Consider the following 11580-nt stretch of genomic DNA (forward strand, 5'->3'; position numbering starts at 1 on the left):
ATGTTTTTTGAATTTGACATGTGGACATATCTACGCAATGTCCCACCCCCTCCCCAGCCTCACCTATTGTGGCGGAAAAGCTTCAAACTGGTGTGAAAATGCAAAAAGCCACTACATTTTTGCACAACTCCCTGATGAGCAAAACTTTTGCAATTTTTTAAAGAATTTTACATCAGTATTCTGATGTAAAAGCTTTACTGAATTGCCTCCACCCCTGGGATTGTAAGGAAATAAAGTGCCCCTCTTGTCCATATTGCAGCTCAGTTCCTTGAATGGGAATGAGATGCAATACTAGACAGCGCATCCATCAAGAGTGGCGCCATATTTAGAAGCCATGATTTTATAATGCCATAAGACTCTTTAAAGATCTAACATTGGAGGTTTCTATGATTTTACAAACTGAAAAGCGTGTTAATAGCAGAGCGTTTTGTATAGTGTTTTGGCCTCGTCTCCCTGTACCTGTCACTTGCAGGTGTGGACATCATAGATCCTCACACACTCCTGGCAGCTCACATAGCAGCACCAGTGGAAAATGCAGTGGCATTTCTCCTTGCGTTTTTCTGTCCGGGTATTGTGGCCCCGTCCACAGCATAACAGGTCACAGCCGTCTATCCCATGGGAAGTCAGATTGCAGGAACGTCCCCTGGTTCCGAAAGAGCCAGTCTCTGGGTTGGGATCACAGAAGTTAGGGGAAGTTTCGTAATACACAAGGTCCCTCTCAGTGGGGGGTTTAAATAATGAATATTTGGCCCGGAGGGTCTCCACCCAACCACGCGACTCTCTGTGTTTCTCAACAGACATCTCTGAGGCACTGTCATATTTATCTTTTAGATGATCACCAATAGCTCGGAAATCCGGCTGGGACCACCAGCAAGTCTTCACCTCACAGCTCCCAGAAAGACCGTGACATTTGCATTTGAGATGCATGTGATCCAAGATGGTCTATGAGGAGAAAAATACAAATACTGTACTTACTGAAAAGGGAAACATAATTTGTATGGCTTTAAGTCATCTAAATTAACAAGTAAGGCAGCAATACTTGATTACATATCTGTTTTACTTTTTTTGTGGCTACAGCTCATGTGTAGACCTATGTGTTTCCATGCTTAGAGGCTCTAAACAGACTTTGTGTAGTTTTATCCTGCAGGCAAACCCCATTCCATCTGGCTCTTTCTTCTTGCTAAAGTATCAATAAGTAGTGAATGGGTGATATGAAGTATGTCTCCACGATTAGACTTAACTGGGTAAGTCTAATCGTGGAGACATACTTCACATCACCTATCGGTAATTATGGAAACCCATAGATCTGCTTAGGAACTGTGGGCACACAACAATAGATATCTAGTCAAGACAATTAAGAAATCTACTTTTATTAACATTTCATGAAACACAAGAAGAAAAATTGGTTGCACAAATGGACATTTCCTTAAGGAATTGTGATGATCATCCATTATCGGCTCAGGTACCAGCTTTATTTATTGGTCTTCAAGTATCAATGTGAGAAAGCAAATTTGGTTTATCTATGACAACTCACATCTTCTCTTCGTTGTCAATCATTGACTCGTGTAAGTTTGGTAGTTTAGTTTTTGTTTCTTCCCAACATATTCAACTTGTGTTTACTCACCGCTCGCCCAGCCTCGTTATTATGTCTATTCATGGCTGATCTGGCATCTGGACGATTCTCTCTGGCATCTGCAAACTCTCGAGACACCAGGACCCCAAAGTCTGCGTCTTCACTGCAGCCTCCCCACTTCCATCCCTCTCCTGATGAGCCTTTATGGTGGGAATCACACCCACAGATGGTGGAGCTGCCTTCTGCACAGGAACGGGTCACAGCAAAGGCCACACCGGCTGAAGCGATAGCATGAACAAAGGCGGACTCCCGGGTGGCTGGAGAAGACAAAGGATAGCAATGGAACACACATATAGAATTCTACTACAATTATATAATTAATTATAGAAGAATATTTACTAACTCTGCATCAACAATTGGTGGAATTGGGCACTGACTAGTAAAGAAATGGTGGAATTGGTAACACTGTTGTAAAGGGGCACAAAATTACTATAAATGCTTCTCAAGTCCATGCACAAAGTAACATACTTGATTTATTCTGCTGCAATAAATGGCCAAGTACAAAAAAGAGCTTAAAATGCACAAAACCCTAGAACCAGTGTGTAGGATGGGTATATGGACAAATACGAGAAAGATGTGCATCAAGAAGAATACAGGAGAGCACAGTGCAGATCTCTGTATGATGGAGAGGAGGGATTAAGCCCCTTATTAAAAACTTCTCCCTCCTCTTCCCAGTGCAGCCAGTTACCTGCTGAGACACTCAATTCCCCTTTGTGTGCTGGTGTCACAGTGTATTAGAGATATAATGATGGACGTCTCTGGGACCTGTGTGTGACCAGACTGCCATTTCCCTGCCATTTCGTAGCAACAGGCAACTGTGTGCAGACTGTGCACTGTCCCCTGCTTGTGGAGACCCCTTTCTGTCTGGGGGGAGCAGTGAAAGGGCGTGTGAATAGTTCTAGAGTCCTGCTGGGCTCAGAGCCCCTCTCAGCCTCACAGTGGGGAGGAGGCTTAAACCCCTTTCATCCTGCACTAAGCTCATTTCACTCATTCACTTTAGTGTTACTGAGCTGGGAGCCTGTGTGAGAGAAGAACCTGCGTAGGCTCTTGTCATCTCTGGGAACTTGCTCATCTCGCTGCCTATGTGATGGGTCTCAGTATATGTTCTTATGCTCCTCTGAGGTGATTGAAAAACCAGTCAGAAAAAGGGAGTCAAGGCAAAACATAGAAGTCAGGGCTATGTCTCCCCGCATGATCCACCAAATGAGAGGGAGCAAAATAAATACAATGTACACAAACTTCTCAACTACTACCTTATACTAGGCGTAGTAGTGGACGACACCTTGAGAAATACTATATTCCTCCTTGTAAAATAAAAATACCCTATACTTCCTTTCCATACAAATGTCGTTCCCAAGGCTCACATGACATTGTTATGCCACATGAGCCCTCCACAGGCTATGATACTCCCTTCTGATAGGCTGTGCTATACCATGTCATGTGATAGCCGGAATGTATAATGGGGAAGCCCAAGTGTCCCCTTGAGGTCATTTGAGCCAGTTGCGGTTGACGTTATCTTCAATGTGTAAAATTTTGTTGGCTATTTTTGACGATTCATGTGAAGTGAATTGCAAATTCTTCAATTTGTGAGGGTTCAGCAAATTGCCAAAAATACGACACAAATTCAATGTGCATCAAATTGATTTGCTCCTCTCTAAATATGTGTATGGCATTAGGCGGTATGGAGATAATACATGGTCTATCTATAGCCATTCCTCTGTATTATATACAACTATAATGGAGATCACTATTCATCTAGAATGCTTTGCTGACATTGCTATATATCTAGGTATAATCACTGTCATGAAGTATTTAAGTGTGGGTCACCAAACAATGCTCAGTTTATACCTTTATCGAGCACTGGTCCAAAGATGGCGAGGCTGTCATGAATGGTGGTACAGTTCCATCTCCTGCCCCTGAATTGATGTTGGCATTCCTGGATCCCCAATTTCACTCCTTCTGCCACACTAGGCATGATTTCAATGTAATTTCGACAGAATCGTATTTGCTTAGGCACCAGACCTGGTATAGATCCACACAGAATGGGCTGTGATCCAAGAGAGCTGTAATGCTGACCCAGGGCTAGGGACCTGCGGTTGGAAAAGTATGAGAAAATTTACTGTGTATGGAGAAAGATCATGTTATAACTCATCAATCTGATCGCAGCTCTCATTTACTATATGCTATTGGAAAGTTGATAGCTGCCATCTGATTGGTCGCTCTCGGCGAGGCTGCAGTATTTTATCATGCTAAATTTCATGCATTGTCCCATATTCCCCAAAACATCTTAAGATCATTCTTGGCTCTTTTACATGTCCGTGAACATTGGTCCCATCTGCATGGACTGGAAGTACATCTCCTGACACGACATAGAAATATACGAAGTTGTCAGGCTAGGGGTCGGAGATGTGCAGCCAGTCTGTGCACTGCGATCCAAGATCAGACCTATGATCACAGACATCTGAAAGAAGCCTTGGGCATACAAGACAAAATGGATCATTTTTCATCAGTGAGATGGATTAAATTTTCATTCAATTTTGGACAGTCCACCTTACCAACAGTATCTGGGGGTTTTTTTGTATGCAAAAATGAAAAAAAAAAATCCAAGCTTCTAATACTCAATGAAAAACTGTATTGAATGACACACAAATGTCATCCGCATGCTGTTTTTTTTTCATGGACCCAATGATTTGAATTGCTTTGATTGATCCATATCTAGTATAGGAAAACAGACATGTCTCGATTATCTTTTGATGATTGCTCTGTCTGCAAAAGAACATGGACGTGTCATCAGCTACATAGACTTTTATGGGTACGTACATGTCCTATCTGTGAAAAACATGGATAGAACAGGTATGTGACAAATGCACATCTGAATGAGGCTTTACTGTGGAATATTCTCAGTATAATGATAGTATTCCTCTGTTATCACCTGGTGTCAATTTTCATGAAGACTCAATACAGATTTATTACAACCGATGCAAGGAAAAAGTGGCGCTGTTTCTCACAGAAGTCAATCAATTCTAAGATTCCAGAGGACCTTTAAAAATCAACCTAATTTTGATAACTTTCTTATTACCAGTGCACAAGATATATTCAGGTTAGGGCTACTGTGAAATATAAACCCTCACCGAGTTCCAAAATGTGGCGACTTCATGTCACTATAATGGCAGATTGCACTAAAGTTTATTTTCATACACTTCAAAAGAAAAAAGGTAGCCATTAGTTGTTTATGCCCAGACCCCTGGCTACCTGGCTCCTAGGTTTTGTTTGGCCACATACATGCCATAGAGGTAGACCACTTCAGCTCTACTAGCACCAATCTTCACCAGAATTAGGAGATACGGTAATTCCCTAATACTAGAAGTTAAAAAGTATATGAGTGATCGGTAGAGTCCCCGATAGGATTCACAATAGAGGAATGCAATATCCAGTTTCCATATTGGAATTCATCTTGATGGTGGTAAATGTAAGTAATGAACGAGATTAAGGAAGCGATCTGAGTTGTGATTCTAATCTCATTTATGTTGATACTCGTGTCCCAACATAATTCTCCGTGCTCCAGCTCCTTCTAGACTCTTCTACAAGAGTGATTTTATCGTGAAGTCACAAATGAAACAATTTCTAACCTTCGGATAACAATGTAGCTCAGAGATTTTGAGGATTTATGTACATCTAACCCATTCTTAGATACTAAGAGCCGGACATACTAAATGCATAAGCGATCTTGCTCTCCTGTTCCTCAGGGAGACCTCATTACATAGGGCTTAAGACCCCCATATCCTCAGTGTATCCCACCAGACAGAGCCTTGCTAGACAATACTGATCATCCCACAGCTTAATCCTCTAACAATAAGAAGGATTAGGATGCCCCGGATATTACCTATTGGTAACCCATCCAACTTCATGCAGCTGGGGTAATCCTTCTCGGGTTAATAACATCCATCCAGGTCGGTGCGGTAGCCATGTCTTATAGTCTGACCAAATATTCAAGATATTGGTGAGAAAGATACATTGCAACTTTATTGTTATGAGGCCTCCATGACTACATAATCTACCAGGAAAACATTCATCACCGGCTATAGAGCGGCCAGTCCACAAGACCTCGCCACAGCCTGAGACACCTCAAGGAGATCAACAAGATGCCATGAATAAGCGAGTAGCTGCTTCACCGGATGTGTTGGGTGGAATTTGCTTTTGTCAGGTCATGACACCAAGGCCAATTGTGATTATGTAACCAGAAAAACATGCTGCTGGTTATCATGGTGCAGAAATTTGTATTTCTCACATATTTGTGTTGTTTTTGTGGTGTCGTAGATGTTACATGAATCAAAACAGTAGTAGTACTAGTAGAGTATTTGTTCCGGTGTGACTAGTCTGATGTAAATATAGTATATTCCTATCATTATTATGCTTTGCTTATATAGCACCATCGTACTCCACAGCACTTTTTATATACATTATCATCACTGTTCCCATTGGGGCTCACAATCAAAATTCTGTCTTGGAAGTGTGGGAGGAAACCGGAGAACCTGGAAGAAACCCACACAAACATGGGGAGAACATACAAACTCACTGCAGACATCCTTGGTGGGATTTGAACCCAGCACTGCAAAGCAGCAGTGCTAACCACTGCCACCGTGCTGATCATATGTTCAAAATGAATATCAGGAATTGTAGAGTGGTAATCAGATTCTGTTTCCTTTTGCATTGGGAGTTGAGCGGGGCCAGCGACGACCACAGATATCTGTCAGCTCAAGAGCCTGAGTGGCAGGATACCTGCCGCTTGCACAAAACTATGGATTGATAAAGACAGTCCTCCAAAGCAACACAAATTTCTGTCCTCTCCTGAGCTTTCCGTAGACTTATGCTGGGGCTACATGGTGACTTTGGAAGCGACATAATTCATGTGGCCAAAGATTTCAATGCGTTGCTGCTAAACCGCAGCACAATACAAGTGAGTGGGGTCACAATGCGACCTCTCTGGTAGTGCTGCTAAGAAGTCTCAAAACTTTCAACTGGGTATGGTTTTTCTGCGACTTGCTTGTCCTGGTCGCCCATGAGACCCCAGTCACTTGCTTTGTGCTGCAATATAACAGCAACACCTAGCAATACTTGGCAGCGTGACATGTTGCTATGTAGCACCAGTCTTATGCACACGGAGATGGACTGACTAGTACTGAAATACATATGGAGTCTGAAGGATCATGCCGCAATTTTCTCTTTATCTCTATTGGATTCATACAGAGGTACAATAACTGGAAACACAGTCGAGACCTCATGCACCTCTATGCCAACCCTATTACGGTGCTGTACAGAACAGTCATAGTATCACCGTCAGCATGAACTCTAATTCTCATTGAGGCATGTCAATTCAGTACAAGTAAGCTTCTGCTCAAACTCCTTTTGATGTGCGCTCCTAATCTATATAGCCTAGATTTACAGTTGTATATCTACAATAGATTAACAGTGTACAAAAAACTAAATTGTAAAAACTGTTTGTTTGGGTTTTTTGCCTAGCATTAGAAAGTATATTCAATTGTGTTTCTCAATACAAGTGAAAATAAGGTGTGTCAAGTCTTCAACGCAATCCAGATGTCTGACAAGAGTATGCTCTTCTTACAAATCCAGTTCCTTATGGGTTATAGGTATGGGTCTGACTGCTGGAAATGAGGGGATCACAGACCACACAGCAGTACCGCAGCCATCTCTTACTTCCCTGCATAGTGCTACTGGAGATTTGGTATCTCACATCCTGCATCTAGGCTCTACTCACATTAAAGAAGTCCCATCAAAGTTTTTATCCTCTTAAAATATTGCAGTCATCATATTATATAGCAGTGTAGTTACAATTGCTCATTTTGCCTTTCTACCCAGTTAATGTTAATTCTTCTCTTTTCCATTAGGTCTATAAAACTATGTGTCTATGACACCGGTAAAAACTGACTAGCTGAATCCTTCTAAGCTCTGTGTAGAAATAAGAGGTCAATTTTCCCTGCGTGAGTCATGAGTCACTGCAAAAGTCACTGGAAGGGGGAGAAGGTAGCATCTGGGTCAGGAGTTGCAGAGGGGGAGATAAATGCAGGGACAAGAAACTTCCTGTTTCCACATAGAGCAGAGAAAAGAGAAGATTTAACTAGGTGGAAACGCAAAATGAGCAATTGTAAGTACACAGTGCTATATAATATGATGATGATTGCAATATGTTAAGAGGATGAAAACTTTGATGGGAGGAAGGCTTCTTTAAAGTCATAAGAGGTATTGGGCGCATGATAAGGTGATGATCTAGTGGTTTTAATCTTCATTAATGGGTTTCCCAGTAGCAGTTGAGTAAGGAGACATTCGGGAGCTTAAATGCCAAATATCCAACACGGCCCCCAACTTTCACAGGCCTTTAATATTATTGGCCTTTCATATAGGCTCGGCCTCAGGGCTCAAGGGTGATTTTCTGGAACCCCCTTCACCCACTATTGTTATGCCACTAGCCAGTAGTAATATTATTCTGAACTTCGGAACAGCGCCTTGTTTGTTTGCATGGTACCGCCTGGTACTGCAGCTTAGCTCCACTCACCTTCATTCTGACTGGGATCAATCTTCTTTATTGATCAGCGAGGAATTTAATGCAAAGCATTAATCACTGATTATATACATTGATTTAAATATGTTCAGAGTTTCTAAAACAACATCTGATCTTTAATATGGCGCCAACAAAAGGGGAGAGGATGTCTTATTAAAATAACTATTAATATATCCCATATAGACATCATATAGTGGAGATTCCTAGGAGACATAGTGAAGCATTGCTAGGCAAGCTCTCATCATGTCTAACGTGGCCGGCCATTCATGGGTTTGTAAGGTGCAGACTCAGCAAGGAGCATTTAGGCAAAATTCACTCCTTATTTATTCTATTTTTCGAATGTATGACGTAAATGATGCATCATAATCTCTCCCATCTATTGGTTTAACCATTTTCCAGCAAAGTGAACACTTTTTCAGCCGGAATCACCAGTTCCATCATTACGCAGGTGACTTGTGTGATATATCTTTTATTTATTTGTAATGTCTTTATTGTCTGTACACGTCCCCGTTTAATTGTAAAGTGCCGCGGAATATGTTGGCGCTATAGAAATGAAATTACTATCGGTCCTGTTTTGGCTTCCACTTTTGAACAATTTCAGCTGCGTTACATCTATATGTATTTCAAGGGGTATAGAATTACTAATTTTGAGTAGAGATTTTCACCAGTTTTATTAAAAATCGCACCCCCATAATATGTCTTTAAAGCTCAGAAAATTTGTGCCATTTTCTAGCTTTTTTCTGAGGGTTCATTCACATATGTGTTATCCTTGTATTACAAGATAGATGACCGACTGTCCGCCAAGAAAAAAAAGGAGGAACTGTCCTACTATGACCCATGTTGTCGCCCATTTAAGTGAATGTGTCTGTAAAAAAAAAAAAAGCACTCAGGTGCCATCTATGTGACATCCCACTGCTCTCGGTTTCTCACCGGGTTCTTGATAGGACAAGCTTTTATTTTAGGTTTTTGTTTTTTTCCATTTCCTAAAACAGATGACACATGTATTATAATAACTAATGCACAGGCCCAAAATGGATCCAGCACAATAAAAAAGGTATGTTTTGCATGTATGAGAAAACAAAACTGTGTGAAGCCAGATTACGTAATTGTGTTTATGCCTCATTGTCACGCAAAAAAAAATTCCGATTTTCATCCGACTTTGGGCATGGTGTCAGTTTTTACCATCAGTGACTTAAATAAATAAATGACAAACTTCTTTGATCCATTGCACAATGTCAATCACTCACTGCATACTGATGGCATCCATGTGCTGGCCATGATTTTCAGAGACCCATAGACTTGTATGGGTAATTTTGATCCAAGACGCGGATCAAGAACGGATATTTTTTTTAGGTTTTGGGTGGACGCATGGTCTGCAAAACAAGCTCGGACATGTGAACAGCTCCATAGATTATAGTGGGGACATGTTCTAAACTTTGAGACCAGGCCCACTTTCTGAAAATCAGGCCCACTTTTCCTGACACTTTTCACATCTGGAGAGCGTCTGGGACATTTTTAGGGTCAGGTGAATTGCAAACTTTGAAGACACAAAATATATATATCAAGAATTGACTTAATCAAATCTATGCAGTTAGTGAATGAGAAAATTCAAGGTTTATATCAAGATGCCAAAACAGTCCCGACCAAGCCAGGCAACACAAATCTCCTCCTTTTTTCTTACAATGTACCATGTTATTCAACTCAAACAATCCTCAGTTGTTAATATTGGGTCTGTATAATTTTTTAGCACCTGTATAAAAATAGTTCCATTCACTGACAGCAAAAGGATCCTGAAAATGATCAAAATGCTGCTCTGTTCACACTGTGACCTTTCCATTACAGATATATGCCGGAGATATTCTTGACGTAGACCTCTAATTAAAGTCTCCTCTACGCCAGTGTATGTATTCAGGGTGCCTTTACATAGTCAAGTGCCCTAATATAAAGTGAAAAGTATACTGACGTATACCAACCCAAATTACACTCTTCTGGCCTTTGTCGGGTTAATGGGGGTCTATGGCAATATTTGGGGTCTGCTTCACCGCCACATTCACAGTTGCTACAGATTCTCAGAAAGTTACTTTTCAGCACACAATTTAATTCCTTTGATGTGATACATAACATCATTTTTATTTTTACTATAATCCCGGAGAAATACAAAATCTGATGAATAGATTTGTATGAGGATTACAGTAATCCCAGCAGCGTTCCTACACGAGTTGTAATTGGGGCAGAACCATGAAGTTTTATATTCCGCCCTGAAATAACACGTTTTATTACCATTTAATCATATGTAATATATAATTCTGTACAAAATACGCACGCCCTGTAGGAAGATAAAATGAAAGCCGGTGAATACTATGCACATAGACCTATCATTGGGGCGCACAATTCTCTTTTTACATGTATTACATTGGCTCCATGATCTCTGATCCATCAAACACTATTTCGCCATTTTTTCTTTATATATTGGGGCGTGTATATTTTTGCACTGGGATATTTTATTAAAATGTCTGAGTTGCGTAACTGGTTTAATCCTAAGAAAAAGCTAAAATACTACAAGCGAAGTAGTATTTCAGTATATTCAGCAGCAGACATGCCAGACACTAGGCATCGATTCCTACAGTGCAGATGTAGCAGAGCTGAGTGTGCCATGTAGCCGCCATCATGATCACGTCCAGATTCAGATAACACAAGAGGATTTCCTACGCTGCTCATAGGGTACTGTGATATCATCATGAGTTGTGCTAAATGACAAACTCATCTCTGCCAAGTAGACTATACCAAGTGCCGCATAGAGATAATAGGTAATAAAATAAAGGCAGACAATAAACTCTTACCACCAAATAGGGTAACCTGCCAGGACGGGGGCAGCGGAGAAGAGCCAGAGGAAGTGCAGTGTATGGAGCCCGTCCATGGGGGGAATGATGGAGGTGATGGGGAAGTCAGGAGACCTTGGTGGGAAAGTGAGGAGCATCCCATGAGAAGCTGGGTTTGTCCTCTTGCTGGGTGCCTGTTTGGGGGGACAAGAGGTGCTGGGCATTTTATACTCTGCCCCCTGATCATGACAAGAAGAGGAAAGCTGGATGTCACCAGACAACCAATCCCAGAGCCATGAGACAAGGTAAGAGAATCCTCCCTAAATTCAGCTGACCCCTCCCCAGCAAGGCTCATCTATGCAGCCTCCTACTCATCATCTTCCCTTGTGTCTGTATGATCTAGGGGTCTGTACACACTGTGCCCCCTGCACTGCCATTGTGTGCACCACCATACTGCTGACAGATGAGGTGCACTAGTTTTCGGTTATATGGGTATTGCTAGCCCTAGTTTGCCCCTTCACCTTCAGCCCTGAGACTTGTACCAGACTCTG

General features: G+C 41.5%; 1 protein-coding gene across 1 annotated transcript; it reads right to left on the reverse strand.

Moving 5' to 3' along the window:
* Nucleotides 1–462: 462 nt before the first annotated feature.
* Nucleotides 463–11273, reverse strand: WNT3 (Wnt family member 3). Its single transcript, XM_069755680.1, has 4 exons — nucleotides 11051–11273; nucleotides 3482–3723; nucleotides 1625–1890; nucleotides 463–942 (listed from the first exon to the last, which is right to left on the reverse strand). The coding sequence occupies exons 1-4, from the start codon at nucleotides 11251–11253 to the stop codon at nucleotides 463–465; spliced, it is 1191 nt and encodes a 396-aa protein (XP_069611781.1). The 5' UTR covers nucleotides 11254–11273.
* Between the last annotated feature and the right edge of the window lie 307 nt (nucleotides 11274–11580).

Source organism: Ranitomeya imitator, chromosome 2, assembly GCF_032444005.1.
Source record: "Ranitomeya imitator isolate aRanImi1 chromosome 2, aRanImi1.pri, whole genome shotgun sequence".
Lineage (NCBI taxonomy): Eukaryota > Metazoa > Chordata > Amphibia > Anura > Dendrobatidae > Ranitomeya > Ranitomeya imitator.

Coding starts and splice junctions, on each gene's coding strand:
- WNT3 (XM_069755680.1), bottom strand. CDS start 11,253: ATGCCCAGCACCTCTTGTCCCCCCAAACAGGCACCCAGCAAGAGGACA. Junction 1,891..3,481: donor TGGACCAGTGCTCGATAAAG/GTATAAACTGAG, acceptor TGTCTTCTCCAG/CCACCCGGGAGTCCGCCTTT. Junction 943..1,624: donor ATAACGAGGCTGGGCGAGCG/GTGAGTAAACAC, acceptor TTCTCCTCATAG/ACCATCTTGGATCACATGCA.